This window comes from Rhinolophus sinicus, linkage group LG01, assembly GCF_036562045.2.
Source record: "Rhinolophus sinicus isolate RSC01 linkage group LG01, ASM3656204v1, whole genome shotgun sequence".
NCBI classification, from domain to species: Eukaryota; Metazoa; Chordata; class Mammalia; order Chiroptera; family Rhinolophidae; genus Rhinolophus; species Rhinolophus sinicus.
In genome coordinates this window covers 144,855,478-144,880,539 of record NC_133751.1, presented here as the reverse complement: position 1 = coordinate 144,880,539, position 25,062 = coordinate 144,855,478, and the positions used below count along the sequence as shown (strand labels likewise).

General features: G+C 36.7%; 1 protein-coding gene across 4 annotated transcripts in view; it reads right to left on the bottom strand.

The window, feature by feature from the left end:
* Positions 1–25,062, bottom strand: part of GPD2 (glycerol-3-phosphate dehydrogenase 2) — a 128,997-nt gene that overhangs the window by 4,195 nt on the left and 99,740 nt on the right. For all 4 annotated transcript variants that reach the window (XM_019727175.2, XM_019727174.2, XM_074336576.1 and 1 more), the window contains exons 9-16: positions 24,558–24,751; positions 13,021–13,155; positions 12,584–12,759; positions 11,896–12,027; positions 10,818–10,976; positions 2,483–2,595; positions 2,320–2,398; positions 2,034–2,132 (exon numbers count right to left, since the gene is read on the bottom strand). In XM_019727175.2, coding sequence (XP_019582734.1) covers positions 2,034–2,132; positions 2,320–2,398; positions 2,483–2,595; positions 10,818–10,976; positions 11,896–12,027; positions 12,584–12,759; positions 13,021–13,155; positions 24,558–24,751 — 1,087 coding nt within the window. The remainder of the gene's footprint in view (positions 1–2,033; positions 2,133–2,319; positions 2,399–2,482; positions 2,596–10,817; positions 10,977–11,895; positions 12,028–12,583; positions 12,760–13,020; positions 13,156–24,557; positions 24,752–25,062) is intronic.

The following is a 25,062-nucleotide window of genomic DNA, read 5'->3' as shown; positions in this document are numbered from 1 at the left end:
AGAGTCAGAGGCATCTGCCAAGGTACTGGATCAGAATGTCATGCCTTATTGAAAGCTAGTTTTATAAGCTATTGCTTATTAGAGATGGACTCCTCTATGCCGAAGTAGCAGTAGAGTCCAAACCTAGACATAAAGTCATGTAACCATGCCATACCTATAGTCATCCTTCCATGAGGATTATTGAAAAACCGTATCTATATTCAAAAGCATGTTTAATGAGATAAACATGGGCTCTTAATCTTCAGAAAAAGAAAACATTGTATTAAAAAAAAACCTGAAAACATACTTTGATCTGATGAATGATGTAGCAAAAAATAATGGTGACATCTAAAGACAGAACAATTTGTTTGTTTTGTCTCTGATTCCATGAAGACCCTCAAAGTTTATCAGAACTAACAAAATTGCTAGAACTAGAGGTTTTTTTTATCCATAAACATTACATGATATACAAACCTTTAATAATTCAAACTTTTCTGTAAACATTACACGTATCTTGAAACCATATTACAAGAAAAAAATAACATTTGGGTGTGAATATATTTCATGAGAAATACGGTCAGCATTTTTTAAGTTGAAAATTACACTGTGTATTTGTACTTAGTAGAAGCATGAATAGTCTCTTTCATTTAGAGTTGGACAAGAAATAAGAAATGCTCAATTATTAAAACTGTACAAGAAAACCTGCAGATGGTTTAAATTATTTTCTGTGTTTAACTCTACTGCACTCAAGAAAATTACTTAAAACCCAAACCACATAGCATAACTATAAAATTAGATTCTTATTGTTTCTAAAACCCCAAGTCTTCCTTCCCTAAATGCTGTTGTTTATTTACAACACACATGAAATGAAACATAAGCTATTTCAGTAAAGAAAAGTTTTCTAAAATCCTGAGACAAACAATAAAACATTGTCAAGAAAAAACTAGACCAAAAACATGTATTCAGTAGTTTCTATTCCCAAGCATATATTTTAAACTCAATTTAAAATGTGCACTTAGTTAAACAGTAAGCTAAAGAACTAAACATTCTTTTTTGTAATGCTGGACACAACCTGTGAAAATTTTCTGCATTTAGATTCAACAATGCTCTTATCTGCAGCTCATCTCCAGAGAGACAATTACCATTTCCTTTGCCTTGATCTTGTTTGTTTAACTTGACACAGTGAAGAAAGGGCTGACATTGACCAAAATCCCCAGCATTAATTTATTTCATGTTCAGCATTCATCATTGCCATGGTGCAAGCAATATCTGGCATTCATTTGAAATACCTGCCCAAGAAGCACTACAGAAAAAGCCTGGCTGCTTGGAAACCAATACATTCTTCATATGATCAGAGTCCTATGGGCAGGTACAAATAATGTACGGGTTTGTTGAATTTCTCTCTTTTAAGGAATGATGCAGAGCATCCAGTTTGAAGTTAAAGTAACAGAATGTATTTCCTTCATAGTTAGGATTAAACAATTGAGCCTTGGGTAAGTGAAAATTTTGAAAATAGATGTGCTTGAATTATATTTGTCTTGACCCCAGAATGCATTATTTCCTTTTCGTTTTTCAGATTCTTTTTAATGTAAGAATATAATAATTACACTTCAGGTTCTCAAATGAATATGATTCTCAAACAAATACAACTATGATTTTTTAAAACTTTATCCATCAAAAAAAAAAATTGCTTTCTGCATCAGAAATATTGTTACCTCTTTTGAAGCAGGTAAAGAATTGTCTATCATTGGTATTCCATGACTAACTTCTTTAAAAAGTATATTTCTTATTCAGCCCTTTAAGCCACAATTAACTTGGATTTAATCTAAATTGTCCAACACAACAGAATGTGTCTTATAAAAAGAAAAAAAAAGAACATGCACCATATAGCGCCTCATCCTTGAGGGTGGACATACTAGTCTTTGCTGGCTTTAAGTTAACTCTTTTTAAGAATGAAGTGACAACTGTGTGGACTTAAAAATCTATTCTTGCACACCCATTGACAACCAAGAGATAAAAAGCAAATACGCTTGTTTCCTTTCACAACAACTCACCTGCAAAAATTCATTGAGTTCAACTTGTCCATTTTTGTTCAAATCCACTTCATTCAGAATTTCATGCAGTGTATTTTCATCCATTTGGATATTGATATTCTAAATAAAAGAAAATCACAAAATCATGAGTTTTAGTTAATAATTATGCAAATCCCTTCCTTAATGTTACCAACCTTTCAAAAATTAAGAGAAACATTACTTATAGAAAGCACTAGATTAAAAAAATTGTCTCATATAATCTTTACAATCTTTTGCTATCAAAGATAGTGAACCAAAAAAATATTACCTCTAATACACGCTGAACATCGACAATGGTAATAAAGCCCTTTTGGTCTGCATCAAACTTATGAAATCTCTTCTTATACCTGAAACACAACATTGAATATTGGAAAAATTCACTTACGTAGGTGAAGGGAAAAAAAAGATATATAGAAACTTATTAAAAGTACCTGTCAATATCTGAAGGCAGTAGGCTAATTTCAGAGCGATCTGTTAACTGTTCTGATCGAGATTTGTAGCCCATTTCATAATACAGAAACTTCTTGGCTGTTTCAAGTTCTTCCTAAAACATAGACACATAAAGTTCAAAGATTTATGGAAAAAGGTATTATTTTTCTTTTGGTTTTCTAAAAAGGAGCTGATGCTCATTTATCTGACTGGCACAATCTTTTATTTCTCCAACTTTTATTGAGGTATAATTTATATTCAATAAAATTCACCTATTTCAGGTATGTTGTTTGATGTATACTCAACCATGATCAACATTTAGAACATTTCTATCCTCTAAAAAGCTTCCTTCTGCCCATTTGCAGTTCATTTCTTCCCCTGACCGCTAGTCCCAGGCAACAACTGATCAGCTTCTTGTCAACACAGTTTTGCCTTTTCTAGAATTTCATATAAAATAGTTCATATAGTAGGTAGCCTTTTGTGTTTGACTGCTTTCATGTAGCATAATGATTCTGAAATTCATCCATGTTGTTGCGTAAATGGTTTATTTCTTTTTAATGCTGAGTATTCTTCCACAGTATTGACTAGCAAAATTTCCAGGACCCAATTCTTGTTGTTCGATGACAGCAATTAAAAGTGAAGAAGACAGCTAGGACTTGAACAACTACTATCAAGACAGACATGAGATTAGCTATTCTGAAATTCTGTCACTAGGGTACTGATAGTTGGGTGGAAGTTACAGTCATGTGAATAAACAAGCTATCCTGACTAGTTACTCTTCGTGTTTCCAATGTCCCCAGCCTCAGTTGATACTATTGCTGAGAACACTGTCTTTCTTAGTTTACATCATGTCAGTCTCCCATCTAAAAACTTCCAAAATGACTCTATTGTACTGTGTATTGTTCACAAATATATTTTTTCCTCCCTTTTACATACGAATAGTACATGTACACACCTCCCCCCCCCACCCCGTAAGTTTACTTCTCGGCCCCACTGATGTTAGCTTGGACATGTGATTAACTTTGGCGAATGGGACATGAATGGACATGATAAAAAATTATCTCAACTAATACATACGTAAAATATATAATATACAATATATACTATAAAATATATTATGCCACTTTTGAATAAAAGCTTGAAAGCAACTGCACAACTTGGCTTTGCCTCTCTTACTCCTATGCCATGAGAAGGGTATGACTCAGAGAGATCTGAAGCCACGCTGGAACACAGAGAAGAACCACAATAGCTAACACACAGCCTTCATGTAATATGATTGAAAAATAAGTGCTTACCATAGTAAACCAATGAGATTTTGAAATTGTGTGTTATATAGCATAACCTAGAGAAAGTTTACTAATACAAGTAGGAAATTTCCCAGTCTTCTCATCAAAGGATCTTATGTAAGTGATCGGTGACTTTCCTCCTTTTTCTTGGGAAGACATACTTTTTCCTGAGATTATTCCCTTCCTACTTTCTTTTCTCTTAGAAGAAATATATATAATTTATATAGATACATATATTTTAATATAAATAAAATAAATATATATAATAGGAAAAATATATATAATTAGGAATGCCAAAAAATTATTTCAGCTAATGTATACGTAAAATATATAATATACAACATGTATTATATAAATATATTATATATGTATACATACACATGATATATACAACTTCTCTGAAAAACTTCTCTGTGAAGTCATCAAGGGCATTCTTCACTGGCAGACTATTCTTCATACAAGAAGAATCCACCAGTTATAAATGAAATTATTTTTCCATTACACCAATTTTACCCAGCCATTTTCTACAAAACGAATTCAAGATTCAATTCCCTGGAAAAGGCATCTCTGATGCTTCCCTCCAAGAACAAGCTCTTCTTTGATTCATGTCCCTTCATTCCCTAGGTATTTATGCATACTCCATCAAGCAAGGTATCACGGAATTTCAAAGCTGGAGGGGATTTTTCCCTAGAAGTCACTCAATGTATCTTCTAAACCCTAAATTTCCTTTACATTCCAAAACTGGAAGCATGAGGTCTCCATCTAAAGAATACGGCAATACAAAAAAATGTATACACATGACTTGTATTCATCTTTTGTTATTGGTATATATTGAGTATTACAATTTTAATAGTTTTTTTCCTTGCTTAAAATGTGTATACATTTTTTGGGCACCCTCTGTATATACAATGGAATATTACTCAGCCATAAAAAAGAATGAAATCTCACCATTTGCAACAATATGGATGGACCTAGAGGGTATTATGCTAAGTGCAATGAGTCAGACAGAGAAAGACAAATACCATATAATCTCACTTATACGTGGAATCTAAAAAAGAAAATAAACGAACAAAACAGAAACAAAGTCATAGATACAGAAAACAAACTCATGGTTGCCAGATGGGAAGAGGGTTAGGGGGCTGGCTGAAAAAGGTGAAGGGATAAGTAGAAATTGGCAGCTACAATATAATCGCAGGGATGTAAAGTACAGCATAGGGAATATAGTCAATAATATTGTAATAACTATATATGGTGTCAGGTGGGAGCAAGACTGAGCCAAGGATCACTTTGTAAGTTATAGAAATGTCTAACCACTATGCTATACACCTGAAACTAATATAATATTGAATATCAACTGTAATTGAAAAAAATATTAAGTTCAGTTGGGCTGATGATACTGTGTTAATTATTTAGGCATCTAAAGGAAAGTTATTTTATATTTATCTTTCTGTAGCAAAGGAATTCTTTATAAAAATGCAATGGCCCAGCAGGAATCACTGCCTAGAAGAAATAAAATCTAAAATATGGAAAAAAAAAAAAAAAAGAACAGGGCAATAGCTCACCACCACTGAAAGTAGCCCATAAAGGGATGGCTCCAATTACAGAAAGGTTTAATGTTGAGATTAAACCCATCTCTTCGCAGTTCTTCCAGTTTGTTTGGGATTAGCATGTACCTAGAAAGGAGTAACTATCAGCTTCATCAGTCTGGAGATATGATTTCTAGTAATGCAGCTTGTGAGTGCAATTGCATAGGGGGCAGCCATGATCTACTGTTAACTGCTATGATTCAGTTAACACAAAAACATATTTTGTTTTCACATGTGCTGCTCTTAAGCTTCATCAAATTTATCATGAATGGATGGAGTTTTTTCCTACCTAATGCAAGGTTTGCCATTTATCTCTATTAAATTATACCTAATGAAATTTCACTCATTGCTTCAATTTGTCATCATTCACTCTCCTTCCAGTATCATGTTATTGGTATCCCAAAGATGCATGCCATCAACATTATAATCTAAGCACTTGAAGCAAGGTAGACTAGGTCAAACCAAGGACAGAGTCCTCATGACCTGATACCAAAGACCTCTTCTGAGGCAAACAGTGATTATTTGCCTGATTACAAACCCACCAATTTAAAAAAGATATCACATGGGTCTTCATAAAATGCTTTAAGGAATTCAAATATATTATGTCTATAACATTTCCCTGACCTAACAATCTTCTTGTTCTTTATGAAAAGAAAATGAAATGTCTGAAATGATTTTCACTGAATAATTCCTTACTAGCATCCAGTGATCACTATACTCCTTGCTAAACATTGATACGATAAACTGAAAATGTCATAATCCAGAAAATTGTCCAAGATCAATGCTAAGACCACTGCTTTATAGGTTAAAAACTACATTTTCCTCTCTTCTGTCTTTTTGGAATTTGGTACTACATTTGCCCACCTTCTGTCTTCTATGGTTCTGTTCCTATTTGCTACAATATTTTAAAGCTCAAAGGTCGTTAAATAAATTCCATCTGCAAATTCTCTGAACACCCTCAGGTATAATTTTTCTAGGTTGGCATACAAACTCATTTAGAGCAAACTCATATTTGAATATCTATTTCCTCTTACCAATATTTATTTTGCTCTTTTCACACTGAAAATCATTCTCCTTGACCAAAAAGAAAAACATGGGTATTAAACTATGAGTTGAAAAGTTCTCCCTTTTCTCCAGCATTCAGGAGGAACACGGTGCCAGTCACCTTAAGTAATAACCTAGGTTAGGCCTTACTTGCATTCTTTTCCATTTTTAAAAGTTATTTTTTGTGTCCTTAGCATTTTGTCCAACATTCAGCTAATTCCTGACACTATTCATATATACCCATATTATTCCTGGATACCTTTTCATTGTTTAGCACTTGTAGTCCCTCTGTTTTAAATTTGCTGTGTAGCAGCTTGCTTTTGTTCAGACACTCTGTTTCTTCTTCCTCACTGGAATCAGTTTTGAAAGAATTTCTTTTTGTGAGACTCTCTCAATCTGCTTAAGTGGGCTTCTCTGTAAAGTCTCTCAATGAAATTCAGTATGTTTTGTCTGAAGGCTATGTAAAATGTACCTTACCAAATACTATGGCAGAATTTCCCAAAATATGTCTCAGGCAATACTCATCTTTCTCTCCCCTAGCCCTCCCAAAAAGGTCTGCCTCTGAATAACTCCCCTTTTGGAAACTGACAATGCATTTAAGCATTTTAAAGGTGCCAAGTTATCTGCATTAAAAAAAAAAAAAAAAAAGAAATGGTTTCTTTTGTTTAACTCAGAATTTTCTAAACTCTTTTGACCATGTAGTCATCTTTTGACTTACATTAATTTATACCCTGTGGAACACAATTTGGCAGTGTCCCATTCTCTAAATATCCCCAGCATCTCCTGTCAATCCCCAAGTCCCCTAGACACCTTCATCCCTAATTGGTTGTTCCAGGTTGGCTGGATTTGGTCTTGAGTGACAGTTCTCTAGATCTTTCTCTAAATTTTGAAAAACATACATACATTTCTGAGGTATATATGTGTTGTAAACACTCAATTAGATTTCAAGCTCCTAGAAACTATGAGCTATTTTTTATTCCTCTAAAATATTTAGTAAAATACTCAGTATACAAGTCACTCATTAAGTATTGACTGGTAAAAACGACTACAATTCATCTATGGAGAGTTATTTATCACCTTGTTCCTCTTTCACTTTTGCAGGTTAAATAATCCCAATGCTTTTAACCTTTTCTCAGAAGTCCAGCTTTCTAACCTTTAATTCTTCTTTTTTTCCCTCTCCTTTGTTCTTGCAACTGTGCACCGTCCTGATTAACACCCCTATGTCTCAGATACTGAGTAATAACTTTAGGTCTTTTATTTCTGTTTCTTTGTTGAGGGGGGTGGGAGAATATTTCTGAGTACATAAATCTGCTCATAAAATCTGAACTGAAGTGAAATCTTGTTTCCTAGGAAGGGTCAAATACAACCAGTTTAAAAAATTTTCTTCCTCCTTCCTACCACCTACAGCCTGAATTCCTGGCACAAAATATCTTCCTGCATATTCAAATCATTCCAATCATAATTTTTACAGGAACACATTATCCTCAATCCTATATGGCAAAAATGATTGGCAGTAGCACAGGAGTAAGTTTCATTCTGTGTTGCCTCTGTATATAGCTTTTGTTGATCAAACCAAAACTCAAAACCGAAAGAGCTATAAACCAGTCCCGCCAATGCAGAGACAACAGGGCAAGGTGGAGAAAGCACATGCTCTCGGATCAGAAAACCTGGTTTCAATCCTAGTTGCACAATTTACTAGTTGTATGAACTGGGACTGGGACTTACTCCCTGAGCCAATTTCCTCAACTATGAAATGGGGGTAAAGGTTATGCCTGACAAAGATGTATCAAGGTTAAGAAGCTCTTTTCAACCAGTGAATTTCACCAGCAGTACACTATGTACATTGCATTAAAATTACTATAGAATTTTTTAAAAGTAGGGCCATGGTTTCACCCCTGAACACTCTGACTTGGATAGTCTAAATCAGTCCTTGAAATCTGACCTTTCCTGTGCATTTCCCAGGTGACTCTGCTATGTCACCATCTCTGGGAATCTACACCAGAATGAGAGTACTTTAAAGACAGGGCTTGTGCCTAATCCTTCCTTACACGTGTGACATAGATGCTCACTAATGTTCATTCACTCATTCAGTAGATATTTATTTAGGGCCTCCTACATGTGCTGAGCACGGCGAGTACAGAAACAAAACAGCTCACGTCTTCTCCTCCGGGGAGCTTACTTCCTGGAGGAGAGGCAGACAACAAATAAACAACTAAATGTATGATATGTCAAATGGGAATAGACGCTAAAGAGGAAAAAAAAAAAGGTAGGGAAAGGGGTAGAAAATGCCATTCAGATGAGGGAAAGGGGATCTTTTATTCAGCGGCGTTAAGGCAGGCCTCTCTGGAGAAGAGACTAGTAGGAAATGAGGCAGTAGGTCCTGAGGATGTCTAGGGAAGAACATTCCAGGCAGCGAGATTAGCAGGACTTGAATAAGGAAAAGCAACTTGACCTATGGATTGGAGGGGAGTGAATGAATGGGGAAAAAGACCAGAGGGAGCAGAAAGGTGGTAGCCAGATCATGAAGGACTTGTAAACCACTGTAATGACTTTGGCTTTACTCTGAGTATACGACAGGGTGTTTTAGCAAAGAAATTTTTAATTATCAGTCCTCATCGGACTAAACCTATCAGCAGCATTTGACACAGATTACTTTCCTCTTCTCGAAATACTTTCTTCCTTTCCTTCTGGGTCACAGCTCTCTCTTGAGTCTCCTCACACCTTCTCCAACCTCACTATTATTTTCCCTTTCTCCTGAATTCTTCTTTTTCTCTCCAACTTCCGAACTCTGGAGTACTCAGGGCTCAGTCTTTGGACCACTTGCTGTCATCTAACTACATGAACTTCCTATAAGATCTCATCCAGTCTGATGACTTAAATACCAACTCAAACGCCTATCTCCAGTTCAGACCTCCCCTGTGAACTGCAGACTGACATATCCAATGATCTGGCTTATGCTTTAATAGAATCACTGAAGTTGTTAAAGCAGGGACCCTGGTTTATGTGGATTATTGTAACAGAAGAGATGCTGGTAGCCTGAATCAGAGTGATAGCAGCAGAATGTGTTAAGAAACAGTTGAATTCAAGCCATTATTTGAAGGTAAATATGATAAGGTTTGCTGACGGATTTAGATCAGGTATGATACAAAGATTTAGGCCTCAGCAACGAAAAGGTGGAATAGCTATTTATAACATGGTGAGGTCAGTAGTAGTAGCAGTAATAGTTTGGGGAAGGTAGAAGAAGATCCAAGAGAGATGGTTTTATGGACTGAACTCCATAAAATTTTGTCCTCCAAAATTCATATGCTGAAGACTTAACCCTCAATATGATGATATTCAGAGATGGGGACTTGGGGAGATAATTAGGTTTAGATGAGTCTTGCGTGTGGGGTGCCCCTCTCTCTCTCCTCCATGTGAAAAACACAACAAGAAGGCAGCTATCTGAAAGCCAGGAAGTATTCTCACAAGAATCCAACCATGCTGGCACCCTAATCTCAGATTTCCAACCTCCAGAACTGAAAGAAAGAAATGCCTGTTGTTGACTCCACCCAGTCTGTGGTACTGTTAGAGCAGCCTGATTAGACTAAGACAGGCGGTGCTCCAGAAAGCAGCTCAAGACAGAGGGAGTAATCACGTGTGTCAATGCCGCTAATGAGGGGAGCAGGAGGAGGCCCGAGGGAGGACCAGGATACTGAGCAACGTGGAGGTTACTGGTGAGCGCGACCAGAGCTACGGCAACAAAGTGGAAGCAAAAGAGCCTAAATGCAATGGGTTCAAGAAAGACTGGGGAGAAGAACTGAACCAATGGGAACAGAAAGTATTTTCTGAATAAATACATGAAAATGACTTTGCGTATCATAAGATTTTGGTTTAATTTAACAACGTGAAGATTTTCTGTTTATTACAACAAGCCCAGGGCGGTATGTGTGGGCATCTGAGCATCACTGGCTTTCTTTTTTTAATTTGGATATAAATATACAATTTCAAATGACACAAATCAATACGCATTTGGTGGTCAGGCAGTAAAACCACTATTTCCTACCAAAGGCAAATTTGCAGGAGTGTGAATTTCACTGCAGAATGCATTCTAAGAGTGTATTCAATGAAAACCAGAAAAGATTCTACCCACAATCATTATTATCTTACTTTTTCAGGTATTATGACCACTAATTTGACAGCATTTTTCTATAAGAGATTTTCCAGAAACAACAAACAAATTTTGGTACAAGAATATCTTTCCAGTTTCCTAGGACCTAGCATTATCAAACACACACATACAGAGAGAGAGAGAGAGAGACAGAGAGAGAGAATTTGGCAAGAAATCTAAAGTCACCACAGAAACTATGCTAGCCTCTACTAACAGATCAATATATTACATGTTTAAAATGGGGACTGTGGTTTTAAAGACTTCTGTATAATACCTGTTTTTTATGATCATCCCAATTCAGTTCTTTGCCCATCAGTTCAACAATCCTGGGTAGGGCTTCCTCTGCTGCCTGGACATTTAGAAAGGCCAGGCGAGTGCGACGGGAAATCATATCCACTGCAGTGCAGGCATACTCCTTAATCCCGTATTTTACCTGAGTTTGAATTAAAGTAAAGTGATTAGTTTAGGACTTTTTTTAAAAAGAGAGGAAGCAGTTTCACCTTAAAAAAAAAAATGTGTTTAGGAAAAGTGATATTTTTCTTTATAAACTCTGGTTCTGTAGCAGCATGAGACACAGTAACATCATACAAGTTCCCCATCTGCCTGCCAAAGGAGGTTGGGAATTTGGGACAAACTGGACAAAAGTTAATGCCTTCTTTCTGAATAGAATCTGGCACAAACATGCAAATCGCATCACTTCTTAGTTACCATCCACAGTAATCACGCACCTCTTTGCTTATACATAATATGGATGTTAATTTACATACCTGAGTAGGCAAAGGACAATTATTAAAATGTTATGGTCTGATCTCTTTAGGCTGTCCAAAGATTTCTGTCTCAGAGTAATCAGATGACAGAAGCCCTACCTTCAATCAATAAGCAAATGCTTACTGGATGCCCAGGTATTAAGGTGCAGTGAATTTTAAATAAATATAAAGCCTAGTCTCTGGCTTCAAAACATGTGAATCCTTGATAAGAAACAAAGCTTAATCTTTGAGAAGTTAAGTGTCAAATCAAGATATGTCATCAGGCAGCACATGAGTGACACAGGAGCTGTATCACAAGTTCACAAAAGGGCAAACAACTGTAAATTAACAAGACTTGGGATAGCTCCGTGGAGGAAAAAGAAATACGTATTTTCTTTGTTATTGTTACCATTATCAATATCACTTTAGAGTTAAAATAAAACTTTGTAAATGAAAGGATCTGTACTGAACAGACATTTTACTCCAGGTTTTAGCTGACCTATGTGCATTAAAACTTAATTATATGGTAATTTTTAAAGAAGATGAAAAAAATAGATGAATGGTGTCCCATGTAGACAGGAAATTCCCACACGGCCATTAACATACCTCTGCTTCAATGTATGGAAATTCTGACACAAGACGCACACCAACAATGGGCCACCTTTTTCCAGTCACACTTGCCATTTTGGCCACCTCAAAAGCTTTGTCACCATAGGTTGCGGCAAGATGCTGAGCCACCTAGGGAAGTAAAATTGCATTAGGCAGGTACTTTGACCATCAATAGCTTCTAGGTACAAAGCAAAAAATGTACATGTTCCTCTTGTCAGCTTTTTACAGCCTGTGACTAATAGTCCTAGGAGAGTATTAGATTTTGATTCTGTGGGAGGAAACCACTTGGGCTCCGAATGCTTAGGCCAGCACTAACTGTGCTCCACATGTATCACTGTACCAGTGACTGATGAAGCTTCAGTTTCATTCTGCTCCCAATATCACTTCTGAAGAACAGCCTTCCTGATGTTCTCAACAGAATGAATTTGGGATGGCCTGTCTACTGGGAACAAACCAAACAAACCCCAGATTTTCAAACAGAAACTAAAATGCATGTTGTCTTTTAGTCCACTAAAAGAAATAAGACCTTTTTTCCTTTTCTCCATTAGTTCACTTGCCCAATACACAGACAGAAAAGAAGCCAGCAAAAGGCAATTCTACATCAAGGAGGTCACTTGGTTGCTGATTTTGTTACTGGCGACAGTAAGATTAGGTGGAGTAAGATGACATGGCAATGCACACCCACCTCACTTTCAAGTCCGTAATCCTGGACAAGCCTAATGTAAAGTGTGGGGCTCCAATCTTTGCCCCCTTGAAGGAAAAGCCCAACTGTTTTACTTGGTCCTGCTTTCAAATTATGAGCCTTGATTGCAGCATTTATGGTGTCTTCTGCCATAGATCGATAGGTTGTCCACTTTCCACCTACAAGGAAGTTGATAAATAATTCACTAGGTTGCCACCCCTTATTTTTCTTATAATTACCCATTTATCAACTTATGAATAACAAAATCTACTCATTGTTTATAATAAATATGGCAAAAAGATATGTAAGCGTTTACTCAGGATCATTAAAAAAAGAAAAATCCTTACTGATTAAAGTTAAAGGAGATTCCAGTGTGACCACTGAACTAAAGTTCCTATCTAAAGTATTATACACCCAAATAACCAGGCAATACCCCGTACCTGCTATAGTGATGAGGCCGCTCTCACTGATATCCACAACATGATTTCGGGAGATGGACTGAGTATCTGCAGACTTGGGGTCTGTAACAAGCGGACGAATGCCGCTCCAGGCTGCCAGGACGTCCCCTCTTCTCACTGGGAAGGGTTAATGCCAAGGGTTAAGAGGATTGCTCAGTGACATGTCAACAAAACTATGATAGTTAATAGGCAGGAAAGAGTTCAGTAAATGGAACACATAAATATGCACTCTAAAAGAAAGTCCTTAAATGTAAGAGCTATATGAGTGGATGAGTACAAGAAAAACTCAAAGAACTATTCTGTTACAAAGACAGTCTCCATGAAAAAATAAACCTTGAAAATCACTGACACTAGTACCGAAGAGGAAACAAATGTTAGCAACCCTGAGCTGGGACTATCTGAAATAGTTAAAAAGATCAACAACAATATAGGCAGGAACAAAAATAAAAGCAAACTAATAGACTTATGACTTATTATATTTCCTTCTAGAATATATCTTGCTATCTCTTCTCAGGGAAGACAAAGATCCTCACTTGAGCATTTATACCAGGCCTAGCCTTGTCAAAGCACTCAGTATACAGGTTGCATCTCATTTAATCTCACAAAGACCCATAGCATTGGTTATTATTATTCTCACTGCACAAATGAGAAAAAAAGATTGGAAAAGTTTAAGCAACTCGCCCAAAGCCAACATCTTATAAATGATAAAGCAGCACATTCTTGCCCATTAAATTGTACTATCTCTCAACTGTTGACAATTTCCACACTCTGTTATTTTTTCTTTTCTGATCCCATTGTCTTTATAACTGCCACCAAAACAGGTATACTGTCTCCTTCAAGTATAGGTATACTTGTGTTATAGAGTATAGAAATTCTTTGAAAATTCTTGTGTTATAGAGTATAGAAATTCTTTGAAAATTCAAGATACCATGACATTTTCTTTACTATCTCTGCCAAAATAAAACTACCGCTTAATACTAAAAGTTGATTAAGTTTACAATATAATTGGACAGCAGTTGCACAACGCTCATTACTGACCTAAAAATGGCTAAGGAGAGCAGCCCCGTTGTGGTTCTGGTGTACCATCAGGGGCAAGGGCAAGACCTGAGGGCAGAGCTTTCAGAATCTACTCCTCTTTATCCAGATCAGCTTCAGAGAAGGCCTAGCTCTTTTCCCCTCCACTCTCCACATCAAGGAGCTGACCATGTGCATGGATCCAACAGATGTCTAATGATGCAGACTCTGGGGTGGTGACTGCTTACCTGGTCCTTTTGCACCTACTTTGGTAAACCAGTTAATCCATCTCTGGGTAATAGAGAAGTGCAATTTCGCTTCAACCATGACTTTGGTCATTTTCCCTCTTACTCCCAGCCATTACCCATATTGATGAAAAACTGACTGTCTACAGTCTTGAAAATATCAAGAAAATGGGAAAACTGGATATACACATGTAAGAAAATGAAGCTGGACCCTTACCTTACACTATATACAAAAATTAACTCAGAACGGATCAAGGGCCTATCCATTAGATCTAAAACTATAAAACATTTAGAAGAAAATATAGGGGAAAACTTCATGACATTGGATTTGGCAATGATTTCTTGTGTATGTCATAAAAGGCACAGACAACAAAAAAATAAATAAAATGGACTTTATCAAAATTTAAAACCTTTGTAAATCAAAGGATATCATCAACAGAATGAAAAGACAACATATGCAATGGGAGAAAATATTTTCAAATCATATATCTGACAAGGGGTTAATATCCAGAATATATATAAGAACTCTAAAACTCAATAACTAAAAAAGACAACTCAATTGAAAAATGAGCAAAGGATTTGAATAGACATTTCTACAAAGAAGATATACGAATGGCCAATAAGCACATAAAAAGATGCTCAACACCACTAATCATTAGGAAAATGCAAATGCAAACCACAATGAGATACAACTTCATACCCTTTAGGATCACTATTATAAAAAATTTTAAAAAACAAACCAACAGGAAATAACAAGTGTTGGTGAGGAGGTGGAGAAATTGGGATGTCCTAGTGCATTCCGAATGGGGAGGTCAAATGATGCACCCACTATGGATAAATACATGGCAGTTCCTCAAAAAATATGAACAGAATTACCAGATGATCTAGCAATTACACTTCTGGGTTCATACCCAAAAGAAATGAAAACAAGGAAAAGCTGTACACCACCCCGATGTTCAGAGCAGCATCACTCATAACAATCAAAATGAGGAAACGACCCAAGTGTCCACCAACAGATAAATGGATAAACAAAAATGTGTCATATACATGCAATTGGGTATTATTCAGCCTTAAAAAGTAAGGAAATTCTGCCACATGTTACAGCATGGATGAATCTTGAAGACATTATGCTATGTGAAATAAACCTGTCACAAAAGGACAAATATTGTGTGATTCCATTTATATGATATACTTAGAGTAGTTAAATGCATAGAGACAGAAAGTACAACAGTGGTCGCCGGGCAGTGGGCGGAGGATAGGGAGATAGTACTTAATGGAGTTGGGGAAGATGAAAAAACTGTGGAAATAGAGGGTGGAAATGGTTGCATGAAAAATGTGAATATATTTAATGCCACAGAATTGCACACTTAAAATGGTAAAAATGATAAATTTGATTTATATATATTTAACCACAGTTGTTAAAAAAAAAAATACGAAAGGAAAATTTGACATAATTCAAGTTTCAGAAGATTAAGGAAATATTTTTACATATAACACAGAAGTACCAGGGCCTCTACAAGCCCATATCAAACCCATGCCTTAGTTCAAATTAAACCATCTCATTCAGGAGGCACAGTTTTGTGAACAGAGTGCAGTCTGGATTTCAGATCCCACTTACCCTGTGGTCAAATACCTCTTTGTACAGTAAGCCTTCTATATATTTATAGTCCCTGAAAACTATTTAGAGATATATCTAGTAGAGTTGGTACGGAGAATGACAAAGACTTCCCGAAATGATTGGAATAGTGTATACACACACACACACACACACACACACACACACACACACATACACACACACACACACACCAGCTAACCAAACGCAAGAATAAGACCCTAAAAACAAATAAGTTATACTGGATGACAGATAATTCCTCCATATTGATCTCAAAGGACAAAAAGATATATGGTAAAGATAAATTCAATTAAGGTAAATCTGGCATATTTTAATCTATCTCCTTGCGGGCCACCCACACATGACTGCAATCTGAAAGGAGAGGTACCCGTACACTTCTACGAAGTGTTTACTCAAACCCATACCCAAACACTGTATCTGAAAGGAAGAAGAAACATAATACACTGGTGAGAAAAGCCTCGGTTTTCTAGTCTTCTTAACTGCAGACCAGAAGGGAATCTCCATACTGGGATCCCGACCTGCTCATTTGCATTCTCAAACAGTTTTAATCCTGATGGATTCCACGGAATGGAGGTTAATTCTTGCTTTACAGGATTCCACAAAAGTCCTGTAAAACCTTGACACAAATCATGCAATGTTTTAATCTTTTAAAAAAATAAATAAATAAAACCAAACTAGGAAATTACCACTATTTTCCATTAGAGTTCAAATCACCCTCCAAGTCAAAAATAAAGCTCAGCCAACCACTGAGAACGTCACTGCGGTCACCACAAAGTCTGCAGTGTGTCTGAAATTCCTTAGGTAGCCACACTGACCAGGAATTTCGTTTCAACTCTTAAAGCCCTCTGACTGATTTTAAAATTATTTGATGAAAAAATAAGACTTTCTGGACTAGATGTGAAGCATATGCAAATAACCTTTGAGGCAAATGCTTTACCTTTTCTGGTATGATAGGAAGAAAAATACATCTATGAAAGTGCGCTGTCAGAAACAAAAAGACCAAACTAAAACATTCAAGTTTTTCTTTCATAGGGGGACATTAAATAAAACATTAGGTATACTAATAACATTTTTAATCCTTACTCTTCATATTGACAATCAAAAAAAGAAAACACTACCAGGAAGAGTTCATAATGTGTTGGGAACTTTCATTTACTTCTCTTGATATCTTAGCATTCAGCTTTAAGCCTAAAAACTATATCAGATAAATATTGAGATTAAATTTATTTTAAAAGATACATTTAAGTACAATCAAATTTTCAATCATATTTAAAATATACAGGGGCACCCAGATGGCTCAGTTAGATAGAGTGAAAGCTCTGAACAGGGTTGCCAGTTCAATTCCCACAAGGGCCAGTGAGCTGCGCCCTCCACAACTAGATTGAAGACAAGGAGCTGCCGCTGAGCTTCTGGAGGGGCAGCCAGATGGCTCAGTTGGTTTGAGTGTGAGCTGTCAACATTAGGGTTGCCAGTTCCCGCATGGGATGGTGGGCTGCGCCCCCTGCAACTATATTGAAAACGGTAACTGGACTTGGAGCTGAGCTGCGCCCTCCACAACTAGATTGAATGACAATGACTTGGAGCTGATGGGCCCTGGAGAAACACTATTCCTCAATATTCCCCAATAAAATTTAAAAATAAAATAAAATATACATCAGGCTTTATGGCCTCCAGGATTTTTATATTAGTAGACCAGAGGGTGGTTGGATCAGGTTATCTCTCTGTCAATTTTCTCTCAACCTTGAGACTTAATGATTTTTATGATTATTCGAAGGCTATTTGCTGCTGAAAAATAAAGTACTTGTATCTCTTCACCACCCAAATTAAGCAACGACCGGTCAGTCAGGGCCCTACGTGTAATCTGTATCTGTGGGGTAGAGCATACAGCTAAACACATGAAACATCAATTCTAACCTCTTGTATAAAAGACAGCAATTAGCTGAGCTAACAGGTTTCTCTCCTTATCACCTACTCACTCACAGTGAAAACCTTGTACACTGTTAAATGAACCCTAATTAAAGTTCTCTGAAGGAAAAAATTCAAACCCAGTAGGCAGATAGCATAGAGAAACTTTACTATTGCCTGGAACTGCTGCAGCCATATTGCACCCTGAGGGAAAGTAGGATTAAGCCAACTTACAGCGTGATAGAGTAAAGAGAAATACGGGCCATGAGCCTTAGACATTGCTGAGCTACTAAATCACCTCTGGAGGCTTCCTATATCTGGAGTTCTTCTCTTACAAGATACTACATTTCTTTATTTTATATAACAACAAAAAAAATACAAATTCAATGACTTTATTCAGTATTTCCTTCTCCAAGGGTATATATACATCCTTCCAGATTCTGTGGCGCAACACTCTTCCATAGACTTCTTTGCAGTGATGGAAATGGTCTATAGCTACTGTCCAATTCACTAGCGACTTCATAGCACGCAGCTATTAAGCACCTGAAATGTGGTTCATGCGGAATTGAATTTCAAATTTTATTTAACTTTAACTAACTTAAATTTAAATAGCCACATGTTTACTGCCACCACGGCCACCTCACCCACATCTCTAATGGAGCATGTTTTCAGTGAAATCTGACTATACTTCCTTTGCCATGAGAATACAGTCTGCTGTAATGGCACACTTTCCCCCAAATACTTTACTGTCATAACATGTTCCATATTTCTCATTTCAAAGTACCCTCCTTTCCTACTTATCTCATCAGTTTAAAGAAATGAAAATATTTTTCCTCAATTTAGTACTCCTAACCTTAAGTTCTTACCCAGATATTGGTTCTACCATTCAGGTTGTAGACAAGAGAAGGTAGTAAACATCACATACTTTAATTCTCCATAGTATAATATGTGAAGAAAATAACTCAACTCAAGACTTTTACGCTTCAGAGCTCAAAGACTCATCTTCATTTTTCTGGTTCTCACGCTGCCAAGATAGCTAAACAAGACTTCATCACTGTTTCATCATCCTCGCCACATTGAAATGTCTTCAGCAATGTCAATTATAATATTTCTTAAGACTCCACATACTGTATCAATGAATGGTATGTACAGAGATCATGTATGGTGATCAATACATATTAAGTGGGGGTCATGTATAGTGATCAATAAATATTAAGTGGCACATTAAAGCATTCTTTGAACTTTTTATATCAAACAAAAAGTGCTGACACTACCAAATCAAAAGGAAGAATATTTGGGCCTCTGGGTCAATATGCTAGGCTTTATGTAAGATTTCTAATGACTGCGTACATATTTAAACAATTGGATATTTCCTTTCAAAATAAATGAAAGCTTTAAACAAAACAAGATGACAGAAAACAACACTACTATTCAAGTTGAGAAAAATCCTCATCGAACACCACTTTTTAGAATGGCTCACCCAGATGGCACCTAGTTGATCTTTTACGTGCCAATTGCCCAGATGTTAAAAAACCCACGAGTACCTACAGAGTGTATAAAAAGTCCTTGGTGATATTTTCCAAAGGATAGTGAGAAAATAAAATTATTCTTCTACCATCATGTTTAAGAAGTATTTTTATTACAACCCTGATTAAAAAAAACTCATTCAGGCTTTAGTATATGTAATATATAAAGAGTAAAATATAAATAGTAAAGTTGAATAGACATTTTTCACAGCTGGTTGAAAAGACTAAGTGCTAGGTAATTGTTTCACATTATAATTAATATTTTTACTCTTAAAAACTTGGCAAGACAAGTGTTTGTTTTAAAAATTAATAGAAAATGAAGCCCACAGGAGGTGACAATTAAGAGCTAAATGTGTGGTTTTGTTTCACATCAGTTATTGAGCCATACGTTTTGGGGTGTTCTTTCTCATGTTTGCCACTTTGGAAAAAATCAATAAAAAGCACGTGAAAATATCTAAATGAACACAGGGGAAATAGTGTCAGAAATCAATACTTCTCTACCAGCATGTTTAACCTGCTGAAATGAAGTGTTAATCACAGAAATAAGATACCATATTACATTTATAAACTAATGAAACTAGAAAAAGCAAAGCGCGTGACACTGTAATTAAACAGCTGGAAGACATCCAAGCCTGTGTAAGTTGATAACCCTGGTACAATCTCTGGCAGTGAAAAGGCAGGTCTGCAGTGAGTTGATATGGCCAGCTCAGTTGTTAATTGAATAGCAGGCAATCTATAAACACTACTAATTGCATATGTGAAAACCCGTGTACAACTAGAGAAGCTGCCTAGAGAAGCACTCCAGAAAAACTCCATGGATAAAGCACTCGGCAAATCTTCTGTCTCTCTCAATCCCTGTAAGTCATAGCTTAGTTTCGCCACTGCGTCCGTGTGATTAACCTCTACACAGCAGACTTAATGATACATTTTTCAAAGGATCATTTTTCTTCCTAACCCAATACGCACCACACAACTATCAATTACCCATTTCAGAAAAGAACAAACAAGTAATCTAGAAAATTCAGCCTGTGAATGGAAAGCTTTCTAAATCGGAAAAGAAGACATGGTCTTATTCCCAACAGGCAAAATGCTTTTCAGAATTGTTCCAACGCATTTTGCAGCAGTGTGGCAGCTGCTGTGAACAGCATGGAGTGTAAAGATTTGACACTTTTTTTCTTTCCTAAGGATATAGCCATTTGGGAAGGCTCAGAAACGGTTGTCAGAATTTTGCTATTCATCCATTTAATAAATCCTTTTAAAAATGATCATTTCAACCCCAGTGAACGCAAACATGTTAAAACTATTGCTCTAGGATCTAAATCAAACTTTGTACTTTTTAAATCTGTCAAGAGGACTGTTGGTCCCCAGGGTTTAGTTAGGAAACATGAAACCTCCTCTAGTTTAACATACAAATTCAAATAAGGCCAGCTGAGAGCAAAGGTCATTATCATTCTGAAGGTGTCCAGCAGCTTCCATAAATGAAGCCAGAGACCTAATGCACTCCCCAGTGAATACAGCATCACATCATGGAACCCAGAAGCACCAATCCGAGTCCTGTAAAGTATTCAGAAGCACAAGCATTGGAGCCAGACTGACTTGTACTCTCGTCATGGCTCCAATGCTAACGAGCTATTGGCAAGAAACTTAAAGCTGCTGAAACTCAGTTTCTTCATTGGTAAAGCGAGAATTACAAAATATACCTCATAAGGTTGTTACGAGAAATCAAAGAGGTAATATAGGCAATATGCTTAACTGGGTGTCTAGCATAAAAAGTGCTCAATAATGGTAGACTTAAAAAAAAATAAAGCATGCGTTACCCATTATAGACGAATGGAAAGATTACAATACGTGCAGCAACAGCATGTAGTCCAATAACTAAATGGTGCCTGAAGCTGAGTTTTCTCTCACATTTCATCAGTATAGAAGAGAATATCAGGTCTCACCAAAATTCCTTGTAAAAAAATACGAATTTGAATGTCTTCACTTTAAGATATAAACATCTTTCAACTGACACTGTACCAAGACTGAAGGTAATTCCTCAGATATAAGGCTTTCAGTCAATTAGAAATAAAAATGAATAGCAACTATAAATAATCACTGTTAATTGTTTAAAGGGATAAGTGTGTCAGTAGGAAAGGAGTGACAGATGGGGTGCACAAGGAAATAAATAAAGCATATGAAAGAGCTGTCATCTCTGCTTTTACCCTAGATATTTGCTACTTGGAGAATTCAAGAGTCCCCAGACCACCATGAGAAAGTCCTGATTTATATAGTGTTTAGATATTCATTTCAACCACTTTTACCAAATACCATAATTGACAAAAACTGTTTGTTCATTTCACCAATTCTCTACCAAATTTCTGTTAACTGAAATGAGCTTTATGGACCAACCAGGTCCCACCAGGTATTGCATGTCTTGCACCTATTTATAGGCAGAATAAAAGAGAGGGGTATAGGATCCGTTCTCTGTTACAGCAGCAAAGCTCATTTCACTGGTGGAAATCCCTACCTAAGATATGGACATGGCGGCCTTTTGGAACTAAATCTGTTTCCCCACATATCCAGCCTCTCAGCACGTATAAGCAGTTAGATTTCTCATCGTTATTGCATTTGAACTTTAAGAATTTGGAAACTGTCAACATAGAGCTCTCTGCTCTTGAATTAATTTTATATTTCTTGCTCCAACAAACTTTCTGCTTATAGGGTCCAGATATAAACTCACTTTTAACAAATATTACACCCAGGTAAATGTAAAATGAAGCAGAATTCATTACCGATAATCAATACATTAAAATACAATCATACCCAGATGAAGCTCTCCCTAGATTGCAAAGGGGAACAAAAGTATCAAGCTGAAATTACAATGCACTCTGAGTATTTAAATCATGGATATGAAACAAGGCATGGTTATTTCCCAAATAACTGTGTGTGAGTGTGTGTGCATATGTGGGAGCATAAGTGGTACACACATAGATTTCATTTACATATATTCAATATATTTATACTATTATTGTAGATATCCAAAGAGGCTCTACCCCAAGTAAAATTACATCCCTTACTTTAAATTAGAAAAACTAAAATTATAAAATATGAATCAACCAATTAAACTACTAGGAGAGTGAACTGAACTGTTTTTAAAGCACTTTGTTTTGTTTGTAAATATGTGATCACACAATGAAAAATATCCTTTGAGGAAAAACTATCCATAGATGCTAGTGAGTCACATCAAGATGAAAATCATGTGTTTGCATGTCCTCCACTGAAGCCAACAGTATAGAACATTCCTGGCATAAATAGATAAAGACTAGTGTTCAAAAGTCGTAAACTTTCTACCTTAACATAGAAAGATTTCCAAACTGCTATCAGCGTCAAAAACCCTCAAAGCACCTATTACTCATTCATTGTAACTCAAAACAATCATGAGTGGTATACCAGATAGATAACAAGCTTTGTAGCTGAATAAGGAATACTTACCCTCAAAAAGACTATTACTTATAATATAATGTGATATACTAGACCAACCTTGTGGGGGACAGAGCCCCAGAAAGCAGTTTCCAGGCTCTCGGCCTCACATAGAAAAGTGTTGGCTCAGGTAGTAAATGGCCATCAACTGTGACTGGATGGCCATCAGCTGTGGCTAGTTGGCCGTCAGCTGTAACCAGTGAGCCATTGGCCACTAATATAACTGCTGTGGCTACGCTAGCAGGAAAAATGGGGGGTTAGCAAGAAGATGGCGGCTGGGCTGGCAAGCGTGGATTGCAGTTAGGATGGTGGGTTGCGGACAGTGTGGATCCAGCCTCCAGTGAGAGTATAGTGCCGCCAGCGAGAATATACTAGTATGACTCCCCTATCTATGGCTCCGTGGGTGTTCCTTTTTGGCCTCACCATATCCTGCGTTCTTATGTGGGGAGCAGGACCAGAGACCCGCAGGGTCTCCTGCACGACAAACCTTCTTAGGGGACTACAAAGGATAGGTGGTTTCTGAAGTATAAATAGTATTTTGCCAAGATGAAAAGTTGGGGGAAAGAGCATTCCAGAGCAAGGCTTCATCTAAACAAGGCAGGAGGTTTAAAAGTGCATGACTTGATTTGGAAATGATAAGTAATACACTATAAACTAGACCATAGAATGCATAGAGGTAGAGTAGTTGAATATAAACCTGCAAAGACAAGTTGTGAAAAGCCTTAAGTCCCATGCAAGATAGTTAGAACTTTCCCAAAATTCAGTTGTGAGACATCCAAAGGATATTTTAGGGCAAGGAAGTGATGATGATCAGAATGTTTTAGAAAGAGAGTTGTGATGAAAAAATCAGGCTGGGTGGGGTCAGAGACCTGACATATGGAAGCCAGTTAGGGGTCCAGTGCAATTGTTCAAGTGAGAAATAACCAGGACAATAAAGTGAGAGGGGATTTACATGATCCTTCAGAGTCAGCACAGATAGAAACTGGACTAGATGTGGAAAGAAGGATCACCAAAGATAAGCATACCATTTCTAGATGGATGATGAGGCTATTAACTGAGAGACAGAAAATACAGAACAATAATGTTCGGAAACTTCTGAAATTAGCCTGGGTTAAAAAAAAAATTTCACTATATAAGTTCAATGGAAAAAATGTTATGACATCCAAGTTTAATGAAAGTATAGCCAGGTTAGCATTGGAAAGAAGTAAATGTGACCTTTTCAATTAAAGCAAGCATACGTTTATCCTTCTTAGCAAAATCCACTGTCAACATTCTACTTGCCACATAGTACCAGTTCACTAAGCTTCTTAGAATATATCACTCTATGCTCTCATTTCCAAATTATTTTCTATGGATATCCTCTATCTGTAAATCAGATCTTCCCAACCTCTAGAAATTAAATAGTGATGCAAACATTTCATATTCTTCTCAAAAAGCATGCATGTTTGGAGCTCATGTATGGCACGCCAATCTTGCCATTAGAAAGTATCAGAAAAGGACTGTATAAGTTTCATGTGGATATAGAAAATAGAAGGAAAAAAAGCAACTTCTTCCCATTGTGCTATAATTTGGTCCTCATCAATCGTCTAGAAGTGGTCAGCACATAAGAATTAGAGCAAGCGAGGGGTGAAGATGAGTTAGACTGGAGACGTGGCAGTTACCTAGAGAGAGTAGGAATGGCTAGGGAGATATAAAAGAGAGAAGACAAACTTAAAGGAATGCATATGTTACCTTCAACATCACAACTCAGGTAGTTACGCACTTCATTCAAAATGAAATTGATGTCTTCTTCCGAAGGAACAGGATGGTGTGTAATATCAGTTGGAGTGTCGGTGGTGCCAGCTATAGTCATCTTTTGCCAGGGTAAGAAGAAAATAACTCTCCCATCACTGGTCGCTGGGTCAAGAAGCCCCATGCTCTCTGGGCTAAGGTAAAAAGAAAACTTTTTAAAACATTTTTGAAATTAGCAGACATTTAATCTTAATCTACAGTCTCCTTTATTCACCAGCTCTCATACAAACAAGAAAACCATGAGCTATTTCTTTTACTGCTGCTATCCTAATCTAGAAATTCCTAAAATAAAATAAAAATTTTGGGTAACAAAAAGGAATGCAGCAACTCTGATAATAAGAATATTCCACAGCAGAACCAGCCCTTCCCATCTCAACAATACAAGGTTAATTAAGAGTGAAATTCAACTGACAATTGTTTGGGTTTTTATATTCCTTGGACCATT